At 30.8% G+C, this 22,723-nt stretch overlaps 1 protein-coding gene and 1 long non-coding RNA gene across 2 annotated transcripts in view; one reads left to right on the forward strand and one right to left on the reverse strand.

The window, feature by feature from the left end:
• The first annotated feature begins 2,655 nt into the window (after positions 1 to 2,655).
• LOC118184425 (pyruvate dehydrogenase phosphatase regulatory subunit, mitochondrial-like) overlaps positions 2,656 to 22,723 on the forward strand; it is a 76,442-nt gene continuing 56,374 nt past the window's right edge. The window contains exon 1 of the mRNA XM_085811868.1: positions 2,656 to 3,116. Coding sequence (XP_085667994.1) covers positions 2,848 to 3,116 — 269 coding nt within the window. The 5' untranslated portion in view covers positions 2,656 to 2,847. The remainder of the gene's footprint in view (positions 3,117 to 22,723) is intronic.
• On the reverse strand, positions 13,589 to 19,471 carry LOC146998894 (uncharacterized). Its single transcript, XR_015039356.1, has 3 exons — positions 19,378 to 19,471; positions 16,744 to 16,835; positions 13,589 to 13,724 (listed from the first exon to the last, which is right to left on the reverse strand). It is a non-coding gene; the product is annotated as an uncharacterized LOC146998894 (long non-coding RNA).

Genomic DNA, 22,723 nt, shown 5'->3' on the forward strand with positions numbered 1-22,723 from the left:
TATAATGAAACACTCAATCGATTTCGAGGGCAGCTAAAGGTCCCTCCTCATCAGGAGAAAGAAATACCTAGAAAGAAGAAAATAAAGGAGAAGGACTCTCAGAAACACGTAGTCCTTATCAGCACTGCACGGGGTTATAACTGGCTTTTTAATCAGAGTTGCACTGGCCGCCTACTTTTATTGAGCCAGGCTATCTGATCAAGCATAAAGGACACGAAAAATTAGAGAAGTTAAAATAGGGAGCGAGGGGCAAATGCACCTTCACGCTCAAAATCTAAACTTTAAAAAAAAAAAAAATTGGGGGGGGGGTAGCGAAAGCGAAGGTTGCTAACCCTAACTCAGCAATAGAAAGAGTTGTTAATAGTTCACCAGCAAGAGAATAATTTGCATATAATAATTATAAGTTACAAAGACGAGGTCAATCTATATACATGATAATGTTCAAGAAATGATTACATAAAATAGGGATTTACTGATGGTACTAATTGCAAGCGAGGACGTGTAATTAGTTAAAAAATCCTTAATGTATTGACAAAAAGGCTACAGAAATTACTTAAATTCTTTTATTTCACTGAGGAATTTTTATGCAAATTTAGACCCTAGTCTTATAGCATAGGACTGTCAGAATTTATTATTCAATAAGAAAACTTACTGAACATTATAATATTCTTATATATTCATCACTTTTCCAGTATCCACACATGTTTACAGGTTCAAATGCCATATTTCAAAATCAAAGTTATTTATGAAATAAAACCTTATAAAATCTGATAAAACATTTGTGAGTGCAAATGTTTAAATCTAAAATCTCTTACATTAAATTATTTCTGTCTTTTAAATTACATCCATTATTAATATCAATTTAATTTATTAATGTGTTTGTACTAATTTTTCAAACTTTTTTGAAATACATTTTGTGTCCTGAAAATGCCAAGTATTTTCATAAAAAAAATAAACAGGCATACAAAATTGTTAATAATCAGTATTATATGATTAATTCTTCATTTAATAGTTGATTTGATCGCTTTTAACTTATTTCATGTCTAAATTCTCTACACAGAAATCTTCTGTCTAATTTTTATTAGCTTTTCTCAGACAATTTTCAAAGAGGAATAAATTAAAGTCTTGATTGTGCAAAACACATCTTTGAAGCTAAGTGTATTCTAAGAAGTACAAAAAATGTAAACAAGATTTCGTACTTCCCCCAAATCAGTCATTTAAACTATTCCAACCGTTCAGGAAAGCGATAAACGTTGCGAACATAAAAATCTGCCCCTTTTATATATACTTTAATAAAAGGAAATGTGTTCCTTCTTTCTATATATATAAGAAAAGGAACCCATTTTCCTTTCTAAACTTTCGAAAGTCGCCAACGCTTAAAAAATGATAAACTACGCTAAGGTAGTAACCCTCCTTTTAAAAAAAAAAGATTCACTACAACACTTAAACAGTTCGCGTACGTATAAGGCGTACGTATATTCACAAAACACATGCAAAAAAATAAAAACTGCACAGCCAGCTTGTTCACCAGGATTTGAGCTGAGATTAAACTACCAGTATTGAGTTGTTTAAACCACTTGTAGGACAAAACTAAAGAAAATGCTTGTAATATCATGTAATCAAAAGTTAACTGCATGTTATATGCCACAATTGCTTTCTCAAGTACTGAGGTAGGTAATACTTAATCTGCTTTTTTTTTTTTTTTTTTTTCTTTTGAAATGTTTGGTCATGGTATTATTCATTGCATGTATTTTCTATAATACATACAGAATATTAATAGTTCTATAACAAGTGTCTTTTTTTCATTTTTAAGTGCTTTGCTTGTTGATATTCTCAAAATTGCATTTGATGATTAGTGCTATCATGTGTATTAAATACAATAGATGCATATAATAGATCAATATATTTTTAGTATACATATAATGATTCAATATCATTTTTATGGGGAAAAAAAGACACTTTTGACTGCACAGATTTTCTAGAAATCCCAAGTAAAACACATATGAAATCATTTGTTTACAATCAGTGAACGTTAAAATCAGCTACCTGTCACAATACAATAAAACAGCGACACAATTTCCTACAACAGCCAGCAGTTCCTCCTTTACATGAACAAGAATTTTTTTTTTAAATTTTTATTTGTCCTTTTTGAACAATGAAATGTCCTTCGATTTCATGCGATCAGGACACTATAGAACTTATCCTTAAATAGAAAGCCAAAACTTGTACATTGGATTTGAAGTAAAATTCCGTGCATTACCAAATGATCAGCTTTTTAAAATGCTCTCTGCTTCAGTAATACAACGAGAATTTACGCCTCCTTGAACAAAATCAAACATTTCGGAAGAGCTAAGTAACTCTATTTTTGAATGTACGAAGTCAGATCACAAATCAAAATACCGAGTTTTATCCGCCATACTAATGTGTGAAAGCGCCATCTATAGGTGAATTGAATCGCGGATATATATATTTAGAGGAGCCTTATGTACGTAGAATCCGTTCTTTTCGATTGGGTTCAAATGACGTATCCGACAACTCAATGCGCATGTGTGGTTGATGTTGGTGCGAATAGCTAAAGCGGCTAATCGCACCGTGGTGCGAATAGCATCGGCCAGTGTAAACACCATTCCACGGAAAAGCAGTTTCAAGTGCTTCCAGCAGAAAGACTTTATGAAAGCGTGCAACGGAAAGCATTTGTCTATTTAATTGCGAAAGTTACGTCCGTCTAAAAATGTAAAGAACGTCAATCAGTTTTACATTCATGTTTCATATTTTCTGAAGTTATAATAATTTTGCATAATGTAATTTGATTGATGCTAAACAATCTGTCTGTGTAGAATCTTAATCATGAAGAATATTACATCTTCTAAATTGTACAAACATGCTCTGAATCACTACAAAAAACTTTTGAGTGATAGCAATGTTTTGAAATCTGCTAAATACAGCAATTTTTGGCCAGCCACAGAAGAAATTAGTGTTAATGAGTTTTGTGTAAAAGAAATACCAAAGCAAGCGCAAGTGGTGATTTGTGGTGGTGGAGTTGTTGGAAGCTCTGTAGCTTATCATTTAGCGCGAGATTTCGGATGGAAAGATGTTGTTCTTCTAGAGCAGAGTTGGTAAGTGGTTTTGTTACTATTGTTACATGATAATTTGATTCCATAACGAAGAATATATAATTAATATTGTAGATGTAATGTTAATGTTATTATGTACGCATTGTTAACAAAATAACTAAATTTCAAATTTTGGAATAAACTATCACAGTATATTGTACTTTAAGTCGATGAAAATATATTTACGGGTGCCCCTTGGCTAAAATTCGCAATTTTTTGCGGTACATGGACACTGAGTTTGTGCCATTCTGTGATTTGTTATTTTGGCTTTGTGTAGCAGCGATTTTTGCACTACACAGAGCCAAAATAACAAGTTAAAGAATTGTATAAACTCGGTTTCCATGTACATATCGACCTATTTTCACTTATAAAAAAAACATCAGAGAATTGCTCAAACTCCCTTAAATGGTGAAAGGAGCAGGCAGTTCTACACTAGAGCCAAACAAAAAATATATAATCTCAGTAAACTACATTTTTAAATCAAACAATGAAGTTATATAAAAAAGGAAGATCTTTATAGCATCTAAGCACTACACAAAGAAAATACTACTTACCTTATTTAGAAATTTCCGCGTCTTCAGTCAAACAAAATTCCTTAATGGCGTCCAAAAACTTCCTAAAATTATCTGAAATACAATCCGTATATCGGCGTCACCACAGAAATTACAAAAATAAGAGTAAAAAATGTACTACGTAGTTCCGGACTATGGCTACTAAGTAAACCTTCATTTACACACCAGTCAATTAATGCACTTTTCCCCTTTCATTCCAAATTGCACAGGAATTTCAAATTAATCATACTACGTTTATCCATTGTACCGTCTAAACAATGAAACAAGCAATGTACTTCCTAAGCAACACATACCACAAAAGCCCTTGCAAAAGAGGTCAATCTTTGGAATATGGTAACTTAATAATTTTTGGGGAAATTTGGCAACCAACCCTGCTACAGCAACCTTCTACTTTTTTTTTTTTTTTTCCCCGCCATTTTGTCTTTACAAAGTAAAGACAGGTTTCTTTTCTTTTTACTTACTCAACATTTTTTCCAACAATCAGCTAGCTGAATTACGCTTATGCTAGAAATTTTATGGAACAAAAGTGCTTAATCATGACTAAAATTAACTGCCAAATTGGGAGAAAGTGCAGAATCGCAAACTCCTTGCCGTGTTTGAAATGAATGAAATTACCTGATCGCGAAAAAGTATATACCCTTTCTAAGGATGAACATTTGCATGTATAAAATAAATAAAATATCCAAAAACTTTTCCCTCTAAATTATCTATTGTAAACGTCACCTGCGAATTTATAACGCAAACATTAAAAATAGTTGCAAATATTTAAATTATTTCCATGCACGTTTACTTCTACTGAAACATAATCTAAAATGCTACAAACATATAATTCACAAAATAACTATCATTTAATTAAAATATAATTAAATTAAAAAACACTACTTAAAATATAAATAAACACATACATTAAATTAATCAAAATTAACTTAAAATCTTAATTAGGTTGATCTTTACATTATGGTAACTTGGCGATTTTTGGCGAAAATTTGGCGACCAACTCTCCTACAGCAACCCTCTATTTTTTTTCCCCCGCCGCCATTTTGTCTTCACGAAGTAAAGACATGTTTCTTTTCTTTTTATCTCCTGAACACTTCTTCCAACAATCTACTAGCCGAATTACACTTATGCTAGAAATTTTATCAAACAAAACTGCTTAATCATGACAAATATTCACTGCAAAATTAGGAAAAACTGCACAATACCATTCTCCTTACGCATTTTTCAAAATAACACATACACATAAACCATGTACACACCGACTTATTTTTACTTAAAAAAACATCCCAGAATTGCACAAAAATGGCATTGCGCATACTCTTCACTATATCCATGTACACTGCTTTTTTCTCATAAATTACAAAAATTTCACGAAAATACATGACAATTTTCTCAATCTTTAAACCCGGTAAAAAGAACATATATGAAATTACCTGATCGTGAAAAAGTATTTACCCTTTACAAATATGAATATTTCCACATATAAAATAAATAAAATATCCAAAAACTTTTACCTCTAAATCATCTATTACATTATACACGTCACCAACGAATTCATACTGCAAGCATTACAAATACTTAGTATCAAATATTTAAATTATATCCATGCACGTTTATTTCAACTTAAACGTATACCAAATTCCTACAAGCATAAAATTCACAAAATAACTATCATTTCATTAAAATATCACTAAACCATGTACACGTCAACTTATTTTTACTTAAAAAAACATCCCAGAATTGCACAAAAATGGCATTGCGCATACTCTTCACTATATCCATGTACACTGCTTTTTTCTCATAAATTACAAAAATTTCACGAAAATACATGACAATTTTCTCAATCTTTAAACCCGGTAAAAAGAACATATATGAAATTACATGATCGCGAAAAAGTATTTACCCTTTACAAATATGAACATTTCCACATATAAAATAAATAGAATATCCAAAAAACTTTTACCTCTAAATCATCTATTACATTATACACGTCACCAACGAATTCATACCTCAAGCATTACAAATACTTAATATCAAATATTTAAATTATTTCCACGCACGTTTATTTCAACTTAAACAATACCAAATTCCTACAAACATAAAATTCACAAAATAACTATCATTTCATTAAAATATAATTAAATTCAAAAACACTACTTAAAATATAAATGAGCACATACATTAAATTAATAAAAATTACCTTACAATCCTAATTACTTTTAACTAAATCATTGCTAATAACAATTTTCCCAATAATACCAAATTCCTTTCCACCTTACATTTACAACAATGCATAAAAATAATATCCTCAAATAATTAAAAATACTAACTTACCTAATTTTCTTCAGAATCTTGATTACGTGGCGGATACACTTTTCTTACTTCTGTTTCAGAATCTTTAAAATCATACTTATCTTTCAAAGCAAGATACCAGGTAAAATAAATAACATAATAAAACATCTTTATTTCTCTCTCGCACAACCTTAAAAAACATTTATTACTATCCTTTTCAATACCACTAAATACCCATTTCGAATTCACTTTAGTTACGGCCATGGAATCCAAAAATTCACAAACACTATTTCACACAACACAGAATAAAGCCAAATACAAAATTGCCAGATTTTTTCCCGATTAAAGAACAGTAATTCGTCCATTAATATCACATAACATATCCCATGATCTCTCATTTCCCTCACACAAAATAATGCGTAATCAGAACTGAATACTACTCACATTCTTAACAAAGTCTAACTAACCTAATCTTCTTCCGAATCTTCCTTACATGGTGGATACACTTTTATTATGGATTCAATAAAATTACTGAACGATTTTTTTTCCCAATTTGATAGAATTTCATAAAAAAAAAAATTCTCTTTATCACATCTACAATTCACTTTAGACAGCACCATACAATCCAAAAATTATTCAACCCTACATCACACAACACACAATGAAGCTTAATACAAAATAATATACATCCACAGATACTTGTCCAAATTACCCCCTTTTCCGATTAAAGAACCGTAATTCGTCCATTAATATCACATGACATATCCCATGATCTCTCATTTTCCCCACACAAAATAATGCGTAATCGGAACTGAGTACTGCTCACATTATTACCAAAGTCCCAGGTAGTAACCTTTATCGCCTCCAAAATGTCGCCAAACTACCAGTTACCATATTGTAAAGATCAACCCTTAATTACTTTAAACTAATTCATTGATAATAAAAATTTTCCAATAATAGCATATTAATTTATTTATTCCTTATATTTAGAACAATGCATAAAAATAATATCCTCAAATAATTAAAAATACTAACTTACGTAATCTTCTACAGAATCTTGAGTGCATGGCGGATCACAAAATGTCCATTTTCACCAGATTTCTTGCACCGCCATTCAAACTTATCTGTAATATCCTTCCTTTCACACAATCTCATTTCATTCCCACACAACACACAATGAAGCTAAATGCTAAATACAAAATGCTAAATGCAATAAAAATTTCTAATTCACTTTACATAGGGCTATGGGATCCAAAAATTAAGCAACACTTTTTCACAAAACACACAATGAAGCTAAATACACAATATGGCTAATCTTTGGAATATGGTAACAGGTAGTTTGGCAACATTTTGGAGGCGATAAAGGTTACTTACTACCTAGGGCTTTGGGAATAATGTGAGAAGTACTCGCTTCCGATTACGCATTATTTTGTGTGAGGGAAATGAGAGATCATGAGATATGTCATGTGACATTAATGGACAAATTACAGTTCTTTAATCGGAAAAAGGGGTAAAATTTGGAAAAATATCTGTAGTACTATATTATTTTATATAAAACTTCATTGTGTGTTGTGTGAAAGAGTGTTGATTAATTTTTGGATTTCATGGCGCTATCTAAAGTGAATTCTAAAATTTTAGTGCGTTTATCTGATAATTCAAAAGAATTGGTTGAATGGTGTGTGATTGTAGGATTAATTGTGGATAAGTATGAATGTCCAACATGTGGGAATGAAATGAGATTGTGTGAAAAGAAGGATATTACAGATAAGTTTGAATGGCGGTGCAAGAAATCTCGTGAAAATGGACATTTTGTGAAATGGAGTGTAAGGAAGGGTACGTGGTTTGCTGAAAGTCGTTTGAGTATGGGGATTTCTTATTAGTGGGTGAATAGAATGCCAGTTGACTACTGAATTATTTAATCTATAAGAAAAGTTTATCCGCCACGTAATCAAGATTCTGAAGAAGATTAGGTAAGTTAGTATTTTTAATTATTTGAGGATATTATTTTTATGCATTGTTCTAAATGTAAGGAGTAAATAAAGTAATATGGTATTATTGGAAAATTGTTATTAGCAATGATTTAGTTTAAAGTAATTAGGATTGTAAGCTAATTTTTATTAATTTAATGTATGTGCTTATTTATATTTTAAGTAGTGTTTTTTAATTTAATTATATTTTAATTAAATGATAGTTATTTTGTGAATTTTATCTTTGTAGCAATTTCGTATACGTTTCAGTTGAAGTAAACGTGCATGGAAATAATTTAAATATTTGACACTAAGTATTTGTAATCTTTTTCAATGTTTGCGGTATGAATTCGTTGGTGACGTTTGTAAAATAATAGATAATTTGAGGTAAAAGTTTTTGGATATTTTATTTATTGGTTGATCTTTACATTATGTTAACTTGGCGTTTTTTTCGCGAAAATTTGCCGACCAACTCTCCTACAGCAACCCTCTATTTTTTTTTTTCCCGCCGCCATTTTGTCTTCACGAAGTAAAGACATGTTTCTTTTCTTTTTATCTACTGAACACTTCTTCCAACAATCTACTAGCCGAATTACACTTATGCTAGAAATTTTATCTAACAAAACAGCTTAATCATGACAAATATTCACTACAAAATTGGGAAAAAGTGCACAATACCATACTCCGTACGCGTTTTTCAAGATAACACATACACATAAACCATGTACACGCCGACTTATTTTTACTTAAAAAAACATCCCAGAATTACACAAAAATGTCATTGCCCACACTCTTCACTATATCCATGTACACTGCTTTTTTCTCATAAATTAGAAAAACTTCACGAAAATACATGACAATTTTCTCAATCTTTAACCCCGGTAAAAAGAACATATATGAAATTACCTGATCCCGAAAAAGTTTATACCCTTTCCAAATATGAACATTTCCACATATAAAATAAATAAAATATCCAAAAACTTTTACCTCTAAATCATCTATTATATTATACACATCACAAACGAATTCATACCGCAAGCATTACAAATACTTAGTGTCAAATATTTAAATTATTTCCATGCACGTTTACTTCAACTTAAACGTATACCAAATTCCTACAAACATAAAATTCACAAAATAACTATCATTTCATTAAAATATCACTAAACCATGTACACGTCGACTTATTTTTACTTAGAAAAACATCCCAGAATTGCACAAAAATGGCATTGCGCACACTCTTCACTATATCCACGTACACTGCTTTTTTCTCATAAATTAGAAAAATTTCACGAAAATAAATGACAATTTTCTGAATCTTTAAACCCGGTAAAAAGAACATATATGAAATTACCTGATCGCGAAAAAGTTTATACCCTTTCCAAATATGAACATTTCCACATATAAAATAAATAAAATATCCAAAAACTTTTACCTCTAAATCATCTATTATATTATACACGTCACCAACAAATTCATACCGCAAGCATTACAAATACTTAGTGTCAAATATTTAAATTATTTCCATGCACGTTTACTTCAACTTAAACGTATACCAAATTCTTACAAACATAAAATTCACAAAATATCTATAATTAAAATATCACTAAACCATGTGCACGTCGACTTATTTTTACTTAAAAAAAATCCCAGAATTGCACAAAAATGGCATTGCGCACAGTCTTCACTATATCCATGTACACTGCTTTTTTCTCATAAATTAGAAAAATTTCACGAAAATGCATAACAATTTTCTGAATCTTTAAACCCGGTAAAAAGAACATATATGAAATTACCTGATCGCGAAAAAGTACATACCCTTTCCAAATATGAACATTTCCCCGTATAAAATAAATAAAATATCCAAAAACTTTTACCTCTACATTATCTATTATATTACAAACGTCACTAACTAATTCCAACCTTTACTTCATTACAAATGGTTACAAATACTTAGCGTCAAATATTTAAATTATTTCCATGCACGTTTACGCAAATTACTTTACTTCCACCTTACATTTAGAACAATGCATAAAAATAATATCCTCAAATAATTAAAAATACTAACTTACCAAATCTTCTTCAGAATCTTGATTACGTGTCCGATAAACTTTTCTTATTTCTGTTTCAGGATCTTTAAAAATCATACGTATAGTTCACACCAAGGTACCAGGTAAAATAAAAAATTTAATAAAACATCTTTACTTCTATCTCGCACAACCTTAAAGAAACACTTATTACTACGCCTTTCAATCCCACTAAATACCCATTTCGAATTCACTTTAGTTAGAGCCATGGGATCCAAAAATTAACAAACACTGTTTCACACAACACAGAATAAAGGCAAATGCAAAATTTCCAGATTTTTTCCCGATTTCCCCCCTTTTCCGATTAAAGAACCGTAATTCGTCCATTAATATCTATCACATGATCTCTCATTTCCCTCACACGAAATAATGCGTAATCGGAACTGAGTACTGCTCACATTATTACCAAAGTCCCAGGTAGTAACCTTTATCGCCTCCAAAATGTCGCCAAACTACCAGTTACCATATTGTAAAGATCAGCCTATTTATTTTATACATGGAAATGTTCATCCTTGGAAAGGGTATATACTTTTTCGCGATCAGGTAATTTCATATATGTGCTTTTTACCGAGTTTAAAGAGTCACAAAATTTTCCTGCATTTTCGTGCAAATTTTTGTAATTTATGAGAAAATAGCAGTGTAGATGGATAAAGTTAAGAGTGTGTGCAATGCCATTTTTGTGCAATTCTGGGATTTTTTTTTAAATAAAAATAAGTCGACATGTACATGGTTTATGTGTATATGCGATTCTGAAAAACGCGGCAAAGAGTTTGCGATTCTGCACTTTTTCCCAATTTGGCAGTTAATATTTGTGATGATTAAGGAGTTTTGTTCCATAAAATTTCTAGCATAAGTGTAATTCGGATAGCAGATTGTTGGAAAAGTGTTCAGTAAATAAAAAGAAAAGAAACATGTCTTTACTTCGTGAAGACAAAATGGTGGCGAAAAAAAAATAGAGGGTTGCTGTAGCAGAGTTGGTCGCCAAATTTTCGCCAAAAAATCGCCAAGTTACCATAATTCAAAGATTCCCACATAGCACAAAAACATCCTTGGGATATCCCAAGGATGTTGCTCGCGGGATATGCGCACATCCTCAGGACATCCCGGAATATCCCGTGAACCTCCTAAACACCTTCTCCCGAGTGCTTAATGTCACATCCCGGGATATCCTCAGGACATCCTAACCAAGTCCCATTGACAGCGTGCGGGACGTTATTAGGATATGAACTCCTACTTACTACATCCTCAGGACATCCCGGGATATCCCACGAACCTCCTAAGCACATCCCATTATATCCTAAAAACATCCTATCTATGTCCCATCGACAACATATGGGATGTTATTAGGATTCAGTCCTACTTACTACATCCTCAGGACATCCCGTAATATCCCAATTTTCTCCTAAACTCATCCTCCTGAGCGCTTAATGTCACATCCCAGTATATCCTTAGGACATCCTATCTACGTCCCACCGACAGCGTATGGGATGTTATCAGGATTTGAAACACTAGTTACAATATCCCTTTAACCTCTTAAATACATAGTCTCAACTGCTTAGTGTCACATCCCAGTATATATATACAGAGGAAAATTCCAGTGAATAAAACTGAAAATTTTGCTTTTATTTTTAAGATATTAAAAATCTTTTGATCATTTTTAAACATCCAATAGCCCCCAAATTGAATTATTCATAATTAAATTATTTTACAAAATCAGTCTCTAATTTCAGTTAATTTGTATTAAAAATTGAATAATAAAATTACCCATTTAATAATCTTTACATAAATGAATCATCTTTCTTTAAAACATGTAAGGAATTTATAGTGTTTTGATGACACTGTTGGGAAATTGTTAAAAGGAATAAATTGTATTTTTAAAACTAAATAAATTCCTAGCCTCAGAATAAATAAATATGTTTTCGTAACATGAGAATGCTGCAGGCTTTTTTATATATTTAATATTTAGTTGTAAAAATTTGACATTATGTTAACAATTCTTTATATCATTCAAAAGGTAACTCAAGAAGCTCTTCTAAAATTCTATCTTTCTGCTCACACAATTAAAAAAAAAAAAAAAATCTGAAAGGCCTCAGATTTTAGCAGTCACTCAAAGAGGCTAAAAGTTTATGAATGCATAGATTATCAATACAGATGGGGCAGTGGAAATAGCAAAACATTTTATAAGATACTGACACCAGAAAGTTATAATATGTGTTCTATATATTTGAAAAATGAAGAAATATATCATGTAATTATGTAGAAACATTAAAATGTTTTCAATTAGATATATCATGAATTAAATGCATTTTAAATCAATCAGATTAAAAATTAAAAGCATTGTTAAGATTAAAAAGCATTGTTAAGAACTGTGTGTAATGCTTTTAAATAGCTTGGCTTGTTAGTCAATAATATATTAGATTTTAAAGGTAAATATGTTAAATTTTGCCAAATGACAAGACTTGAATGAAAAGCGAAACAAGTTTACGACTGACGATATGAAGTCACATTTCAAAACTAATAGCCCTTTTAGATTAAAAAAAAAAAAAGTTCTGAAAATAATTTGCAATGGTTCATTGGTATTATTTTACGCAAAATTCAGTAAAATGAAATTTACCCGTTGAAATCAGCACAAAATTAAACTTTGTAAATTCTAGCGCATGTTAAAGGTTGTCTCATCCAGAATTTTATTACTAACCATTCATTTCAGAGCAAAATAAAACAGTAATTGCCATTTATATGACAATCAATATCAAAAATTTAAATCTGCATTTTACGCAACATAGAAAAACTTCAAAAGATCTACTGTTTACCATGCAATTAAGGCATTTTATTCTGCTATCAACTCTACCAATTATTAATTCCATTAAGTATATTCAGTTTACTCTTTCTGCTCAATATATGCAATGTAAAATTTTCCATAAATTTATTAATTCATTTTATTTTGAGGTGAGCTTTTATTCAACTCTCAATGTCAACGAGAATTTTTTATTCGGTCTCAAAAGAGAAATCAAAATACGTGGATTTATGTATGTGTATTTATGAATCAAAATACATGAGAAATCACAGTGAGAAAAGCACTGCTACCTTAAACTGTGATTATATATAACAAATGCAGTGAATTAATTATAGTTAAAAAATAGTGAAAATATTTATATTTCTGAACTATTTCATATATAACATTTTCAGTTTCGCATATGTGGCAATTTAAGAACTTTTTTACGTATACCAATTTTTTTGAAATATCTGCAAATTTTTGTATCTTCAAGGAAAGCTTATTCTTTCACCTTTAATATATAAGTAATGGTAATATACCAGATAAAATTACTTAATGGGGAATACAGCAAAATATCTAACCACTTACCTTTGTGACTTCATCTGCAAAGAGACTAAAAAAGTAGTTCAGCTAAATCTGCTATAATAAATATTTATAATAATGCTAAATTATGCAATATCTATTAATATGACAAATTTTTGTAAAGCTATTTATTTGGATGAAAAATAAACACATTCAGAAATTTATGGCCACTATATTATGATTAACAGAGGAAAAACACTTTTCAAAATTCAAAATAGTTTTTATTAATCCAATTTATCACATTTTATTTGAATTCATGAAAAACAATGTTATATCCATGTATTCTTATGTATATAAGAACTCTTGATAAATTGGATCTCTGTCATTGCCTTTCACAGCACCTAAAATAAAAAAACACTCACAATTACTACATGTGAATATAATTCATAATTAAATTTAAACAAATGACTATTAGAATGCAAATTAAAGGAAGCATTTAAAATATTTTAACATTTAGTACCTATAAACAGAGCAGCAATTATTTGATTTTTCGATTATAGGCCTTTAAAATTAATTTAAACATGGGGGATGCCTTTTAAAATTTTTTATGTCAGAAAATAAACTCAAACCACCATCAGCTGAACATATGAGCAGTTTTATCAATCAGCCACTGGTAGGTAACCTGGATACTGAATCAACATATAAAGTTGCCAAGATAAAGAGAGAAACAAAGTTATGATAATCACATCTTACCTATTCATAAAACTATTTTAAATTTAATGTGTAGGCAAGTCCAAAAAGAGTGAGAATGAATTTATTTTGCAACACAAAGTAAAGTCTTGCAGGAGCAAAAAAAAACTTGTCTCATGAGATTGGCGAGTAAAAAATAATTAACTGCATCTGGTAACATTTATTTGACAACACATAAGTAATTGTTAGCTACGTGCAGAAAATAAAATCTGATCAGGGGCATAGCTAGAGGGGGGCAAGGGGGGCATCTGTCCTCGGGTGCAGAATCCAAGGGGTGCCAAACTGATGTTAGAACATTTTAGAATTAAATGTTTTCCATCCTTGGCAAGCAGTAGGGGGCACGAAATCTTCAGTTGTCCCTGAGCGCTGAAAACCCTAGCTATGACTCTGAATCTGATCATGTTAATGCAATTTTAAACTTTTGAATTTAACCGCAGAAATTTACCAAAGAAGTACTTGTAACAGTAGTAAATGAAGATGTGGCTAATCTTTACTGTATGGTACACCTTGGTTTCTGTCTGAAAAAAAATCGCAAAGTGGTATTGGTTGTTTGTGAAATGTGGAAGCCCATTGCGTCAAATAAGTTTTTCGGTAACCCTAATGTTGATAATGTTGGCGAAAGTAGCCTTTGGGAAAAAAAAAACTTTTTTTTTGTCAATAAAAAGGAGTTATTTCTGCAAATATTGCCAATGTGCTGTGATAAATTTAGTTTTGGGCTACTTTTTTTAATAGCAAACCTTTTGTACAGTCCCAGGTTTTTGGTTCTTACCATTCTCTTCAATTGCTGTGTTTGGTTGCACGGAAGTGGTATGGTCTTGTATTTTGAACATGCTATTTATTATTTTGGTGTGGGTACCATTGTTTGAGTATGTCTGAGGTGACTAAGAGATGAAAAATTTAATTGAATTGCTTACCTGGAGGATGGTGGTGGGAAGCCTAAACATATGCATGTGAAAAAAATGGTATGTTAAAAAAATGACGTTTCATTTATTTTTTTGTCTCTGTGTGTTAATTTTTGTTAGAAGATTTGTTGTTTAATGTTTTTATGTTAGGAAATATGTATTTTTGGTAACTTATTCCTCTCTGTTTGTGTATTTTTGGTTGTCTGTGTGTTAAGACAGTGGCGAATTTTTTCTGGTAACTATGATATTTTTAACTTTGTGATTTTCTTAAAGTGAAAATAGATCAGTGTGTACATGGACAAAGTTAAGGCAGTGCACAATGCCCAGTTTGTGCAGTTCTCTGTTTTAATAGGTCGATGTGTACATGGACACAGAGTTTGTGTATGTCTTTGACTTCTTATTTTGGTTTTGTGTAGCGGCCACGTTGAAATTGGTGCCGATCCTCTCAGGTGACAATCTTGATATAAAAAAAGGAAACGATTCACCAAGGGTTACAGTAGAGTAAATTTTTACCAAAGATGTTCTAGCATAATCACCATTTCAGTGGTTTAAACACTAGTGGAGCAGTATGCAGAGATGAAGATTTGAGTTTTGTTTACACAGTATGATGGTTTAGGCACTCCATCCATTACAGTGAACAAAATTATAATAAACATAGCCACAATAATTGTCTATAAATATTGATGTATAACACTGCATTAACTAATATATTTCTTATGCTAGTATATACAGAATCCTTAATCGAAGGGAAAATCAGAAGACTGTGCATGCATTTTCCTTTAACTGAAACATGGATTTGACCATACAAATCTAAGTCTTACGGGACATGCCACACTATGCAGATAGACAGTAAAAAGTGCTTGTGTTGTTTTTATTTGTTAGAGGTATGAAATAAATATACTTCTAGATTTTAATTTTTTCTTTTCTTGTTTTACTTTTGGATTATTTATCAAAAAGTGAGGAATTTTGATATTATTACAATATCAGAGTTAAAATTACAATTATTGGACATGTTAAAGTAATGAAAATTTTAAATTAGGTTAAAAATTAACACTTAATGTGGCATATTTTTGAATTAAACTCTATCGACATTTAAAACAACAAAACGTCCCTCTTTATTAAGGACTTTAATTAACTAATTTTAAATGCAGAGCTATGAATGGATTTTTTCCCTTGCATGTTATAATAACTGAAACAAAATTGCTCTGATACAGTCAAAATTCCTAAATGCAAGTACATAAAATATACTTTAGCAATTTAAAGAGATGAGACACACTGAACACATGAATAAATTTCTATCAAAGAATAATTTATTAAATTTGGCCCGTTCCATAGTAAACTTTAACCATTAGATTACATTATTACACCATGTTATCAGTTTGAAAAGCAAGTCATATGCCAGATCTTGGATGTAAAAGAAATGCACAAAATAATATACAGATTATTGAAAAATGATGTATACCAATGTTTATAGATATGATTAAATGTAACAGAAAATTTACTGTCACAACCACATTTTTAAGTGAAATGTATTATTTTAACATTATATACAATATTTAAGGTATGGCATTAAATGCAACATTATGTGCCTGAATATAAGTTAGTAAATTAAAAATAATAATAATAATAATCAAAGAACGAATGTCATGAAATATTTCAAAAACAAGCAGAATTTAATTTAGAAGACCTTTAGACACTTATGATAAATAAATTTGAGAATTCTTCACCCAAAATTAAATTATAATTAACTAAAACCAGTTTGACTGACCTTCTACAAAATCCTTCAGCTGCAATTTTTTTTCTAGCTTGAAAACCAAATTCTTCTCCACATGGTAATAACATCTTAACCAGTTGAAATTCCTGCAGAAAGTTTGATAACACAGTAATAGAATTAATAGAATAGAAAAATTAACACAAAAGTATAGAACATCATTTAAACTTAACATTATTACAAATTTTGGTGCTTTCTGACTATCTGCAAAGCTGTGAAAATTGGCAAAATGGTTAGTTTATGGTTCATATCTACTGCTCTGTTCACAAGCAGTAATTCAAATAAGCACTTTATAAGAAACAAGAAATTTTAGGATGCACACACACAAAAATATACACATTGGGTCAATATTCACATATTTTTCATCCAATGGAATACTATTCAGAAATAAAGATTAAATATAAAGCATGTAAATACATGTGTGTGGTATGCATATTCATAGTTTGCTATTATCGTGTGCATACTCTTGCTGTTTTAGCATAAGTTGAAGCTGTGAGGGCAGATGATAAGAAAGTATCAGAATTTTTCATGTATAAGAAAAGATTGCCCTGACAATAGTATCTCAATTGTTTAGCACTGACATTTACATAGCGCATTAGAAATATATAGTAATATATGTATAATAAAAAGATAATTGCATATTATTAATTCATTTTTTTAAATGCCAAACTTTAACAATTCTTTCACATATAATTACACAGAAATTCTTTCACATGAACATCTAAAATCCATTCTTAACTAAAGAATAAATAATAAAACCATGTAAATTTCTTATCAAGCCCATCATTTCCGAAATGTCTACTTCTGAAAGTTCCCAGCATTTCTCAATATATTATTAAATTACTAAACTAAGCATCAAAGATCGTCATGTTCGCTAATGTGGCAATATCTTTCACATTTCTTTGTTACCACAAGTAACAAGTAGGCTTCAATAAATCTTTAACTGTTACATGCTACTTTTGTCTAAAATTTGTACAAATAATAAAATTAAATGAGCTCTTTATAATATGCTCAAAGAAATAATTTTGTATGAAAATTTGTATGTTATATATTGGCCTGATTAATGATTCAGGAAATAATTCGGGTTTTCAAAGTGCTTCCAATAATTCAAATTTCAGCTTGTGTCAAAATAAAATCTATAACACAAAGATAAGCAAATTTCCTTATCAACAATGCATTTTAACATTATTCAATCACTGGCAATCACACAGTACTGATTGCTTCAATAAACATTACTGTAACTGTGTTATTTAAAAGACTGTAATGTTTTAATTATTTCCTTAATTAAAACATTACAGTCTTTTCCTCCTTCTAACACCAAAAGAAAACCCAGATAAGAAATATAAAAATATCAGTAAAAATAAATTATATTATTGAATGACACTTTACATTAATTACACTTATGCATATATTATTTTATTATAAATTATTTCAAAATCAAAGAAGAGAAGGGAGAGAAACTTTAATATTGACATTTCTAAAATGATATAAACATTAATCATTTAGTACAGTTTGTTATTTCCTGCAAAAAGAATTCACTTTTCTGGATAGCATTTATATTTCCATCTCACTTTCAATGAAACATTAAGAGAAATGCATATAATTTAAACACCAGTTTATTTTATTTATCAGACAGATTATGTCAACTTGAAAAAACCTATCAGTAAAATTCGGTAGTAATAATTCTGAATGTTAGGTAACTTGCAAGATTCAACAAAAATTATAAATACTTTTATTATAATGACAATACCATAGTAACATGAACATAAAATTAAACTGCATATAACTATAAAATAAGCCAGCATATAATAATGGTGCATTGGTTTCTAAAACAATGGGCTCTATGAAAAAATACATGTATTATGTCATTTTCATATTCTTCAGCTTTCCTAATATTCTCACGTTCACTTTACATAACTAAAGTATCTAAAATACAATAAAAATGCAAACAATATTTATGAGAAAATGTTAATAGCAATCATAAGCATTTGATTGAATGACCATATTTTGTCTTCCTGCAAGTCGAATCTTAAAATGATATGCAGTTTGAAAAATGCTTAATCCTTTTATAAAATATTCAAAAAAGATTAAAAAAAAGGCACTGTTCTGTTATCATGACCGGGTTCAGAATTGTATTTATGTATGCTTGTATATTTGTATGTTTGTGTGTCTACATATACACATCTATGCACATACTTACGAACACAGGTTCATACATTTCCGATTCTGGTCCCAATAACAGAACAGTACCCCCCAAAAAACTTGAATTACAAACTAGATTAAGATAATGTTTCAACCATACATATTTTGGACAAAACAATGCAAACTCTTATTTTTATACAATTGTTCAAACTATTTAACATAAATTTATTGTTGCAATAAAATAATAAGCAATCTGATCACACATATTATTTTGAAACTGAATGCATAAACTAGATTAAAAAAATTCAGTCATAAACATTTGGATAGCAGGTCAAATTAGATATTTGAAAAGACAGCCAGCCATTGAGATACACGTAATTCACGACAGAATGGTAACAATTCATAAAGCTGTGAAACATTTAACTGTCAAAATGACATAAATTCGAAAAGCAAAAAAAGTAAACATACAAGTATTGCAACTGAACTTACCTTTCACGCAACAAAAAATATCCATACAAGTTAACCTCATGGCGCAGCCATTTTGGATTTCGTTTCAAATCAGACAGATGTTTACGGATTTGCGGAAGAATACGAGAAACTTGTAGTTTGCCGGATACAATGTGCAATGACGCGAAAGAATATAGTTCTGTAGAACTTCCTACATTATTCCGTAATAAACAGTACTATTTCCTAATTTTTGTCTTTATCTAATTAATTAATTAATAGGGAAATAGTTAAATAATGCCGAATTCATTTTTAATGAAATGTAAAATTTTGCATGTATGGGACGAACACCTTCCGTCCAATATTTCTGAGAATATAAACAAATTTTGGAATCTGAGAGTATCAGTAAATAAATATATAGAATATCGCCTCTCAAACGACCACTTCTGAAAGTGACCAATAGTTCTGAGATTATAAATAAATATTGATATTAAGCATAATTTCTATAAGACGACCATCTCTATATAAGACCAAAGTTTCTAGAATCTTGGATAGTCATCAGAGATGTATCTTTACTGCGAAATTATCTCACGACTGTAATTCAATATCAATAACGGATCGCGCGATTGAAAAACATTTTCTGTCCTGTAATTAGACAAAAAAAATTTTCCTTATGAGGTATTTCTCCCGCTTTCATAGCGTGCCTTCGTGGTGTAATAGTTCTGCACGCTGGGCCGGTATTTCAGAGGTCCGTGGTTCGATCCACGGCGAAGGCGGTTGCTAATTTTTCATCTCTACGGCTTCCCAAAAAAATCCTAATGTCTCTACAGGGGCGCCCGAATTAAAAAGGTGTTGGACGAGGTATATCCACACCCAGGATTTAGTGATTGGATCCCCTTAAAAAAAAAGTCGGCCTTTAAAAAGAGAAGTAATATAAGGTATTTCTCCCGCTTTCCTAGCGTGTCTTCGGCCCACCAGCGGCCGAGCGGTAAAGTCGCTGAACCCTGGTAGTGCGATCCGAGGTTCGAATCCCGCGAACGGGCTGGCTGCATGAGTGTTTTCGTGGTTTTCCCCACGTGTAACGTGTATACGAGCCAGTTTCCCTTAGAAAGTCCTCCACGAAGACATCCCTCCCCTTAGGCAGATAGCCCTAGTGTGCTTTGCCATAATTAAATACACCACCACCACACCTAGCGTGTCTTCGTGGTGTAGTGGTTCTGCACACTGGGCCGGTATTCCAGAGGTCCGTCCTTCGATTCCCGGCGAAGGCAGTTGCTAATTTTTCATGTTTCCTGCTTCCAAAAAAATACCTAATGTCTCTATACCCAAATTTTAAAAAAAATTTCGTTTCCGTAATTAAATATTTTTTATAAAATAAAATATATGTTATTTAGAATTTTGCAAATATTCTAGAAAATGCTAATCCATTGAAAAAAATCTTTTCCATGACTAAATAAATTTTTAAAAACGTCAGAAAAAATAGCAGTTAAAATTAATAACAAAATAACAAGAATAAATCATCAATCGTATCAATATTTTTAATGTACAGCATTTAGAAACAACTTAGTAAAATACATATGAAACATAAAATAATGTGCAAGTTTCAGATGTGCAATGTCCAAAAATTAAAACTGGTAAATTTAAGAACAAATATCCTCAAAATGTTTGACAACGAAAGTCCTCCGGACAATGCAGAATGAATGTCCTCAGGATGTGAAATTGGTGAACTCCTCAGGACATCTGAGAATCAACATCTTCAGGACATCCTGTCATATCCCGGGACATAGCGACTTAAATAAGACATCCTCAGGATGTTAAATTACGATCTCCTCAGGACATCTGAGAATCAACATCCTTAGGACATCCTAAGTATGTCCCGGGATATTGCGACTTAAATAGGACATCCTGAGGATGTTTTGTGCCATGGGGGTTAACCCAAAATACTTAAAGTACTGCAGATATTTTGGTACTTACGTATTATCGCAACCAGGTTGGCACAATTTGTAAGTTTGAGTAAAAAAGTATGAATAGAAAGAAAATGTACATTTGTTAATTACAGATAATTTTTAATGCAGTTTTTTATATTATTTTGTTTTAAAATATAAAATAACAATTAAACCCTTTCGGTTTCGAATTCAAATAAGTTGCAGAATTATTTTTTCGGCGGAAATCTTTTCGCTGTTGCATTTAGCACTGATTGAAAACCGTATTCGCCATAACCATGTACACGTCGACTTATTTTTACTTAAAAAAACATCCCAGAATTGCACAAAAATGGCATTGCGCACACACTTGACTTTATCCATGTACACTGCTATTTTGCATGTGGAGATTCACAAAATTTTCCTGCATTTTCGTGCAAATTTTTGTAATTTATGAGAAAATAGCAGTAGATCGCTTTGTAGATCCTTTGATAGCTTCAGAATCGGAAACTCTTTTTGACATAATCGAAAGTTCAAGCTTACATTTTATAAAATTGCTCTAACAGTCTGCAAAAAATAATAAGCCAGATCCAATAAGAAGATTAAGGAACAACGCAATCTGCAACATTAACTGAAATAGATAATTTTAGCCTAGCTTATACTCTCCGTTATGCATTAAACGCGCATGCCTAAACGCATATGTGCATGCCTAAAGGTATTATGCGCATGCATAAACGCTATGCATGCACAGAAAGTTTGTAGCTTTGAGGTCCGGATTATATATCATTCCAGATTATGGACATCCAGATTAAAGACTTTGTATTGTAAATGTGAATGAATAAGCCAATAAGTTAGTAAATGGCAAAGAATTTTCAGGCAAACAAACAAACAAAAAGATTTGAATTATTCTTTTCATTTTTGTTGATGGTTGAATTCATCAATTGTTAGATTAGAAAGCTATTTCAGCACATCAACTGTAGTCTTGCCCACTTTTTATTATCAGGACATTTCTCACAATGTCATATGATTTTGCTTAACCATAGCATATTTTGATTGAATGGAGCCATGATAAAGATCTGTTGCTAGTGTATTGGAACAATCCATACATCTATAGCTAGGCTTGCCAGGTTTCAGAAATGTTCAACCAGGACACCGGAATGCCCCCCCCCGGGCATCGTGGTATTCAAGGATACACAACCTTGGTGGGTTTTTAGAGTGTTTTAGAGGGTCATTTATTCTCAGTGTTATTAATAAATGGTTACTTAATAGGAACATAAACAATAGGTATTAATAAATAACACAGGCATATAAATTTAAACATTTTATTTCTTACATGCTAATGTTTATAAGTTACTTAAGTAAGAAGAAACACTTTAAATGAGGAATAAAAATTGGAACAATATTTACATGTACTTTTCATTGGCTAGGACTTTTTTTAGAAAGTCTTTTTTGGTTTTAATCATCTTGTA

This window comes from Stegodyphus dumicola, chromosome 2, assembly GCF_044657685.1.
Source record: "Stegodyphus dumicola isolate Sdum_Otavi_A_Nest chromosome 2, ASM4465768v1".
In the NCBI taxonomy this organism is placed as follows: Eukaryota; Metazoa; Arthropoda; class Arachnida; order Araneae; family Eresidae; genus Stegodyphus; species Stegodyphus dumicola.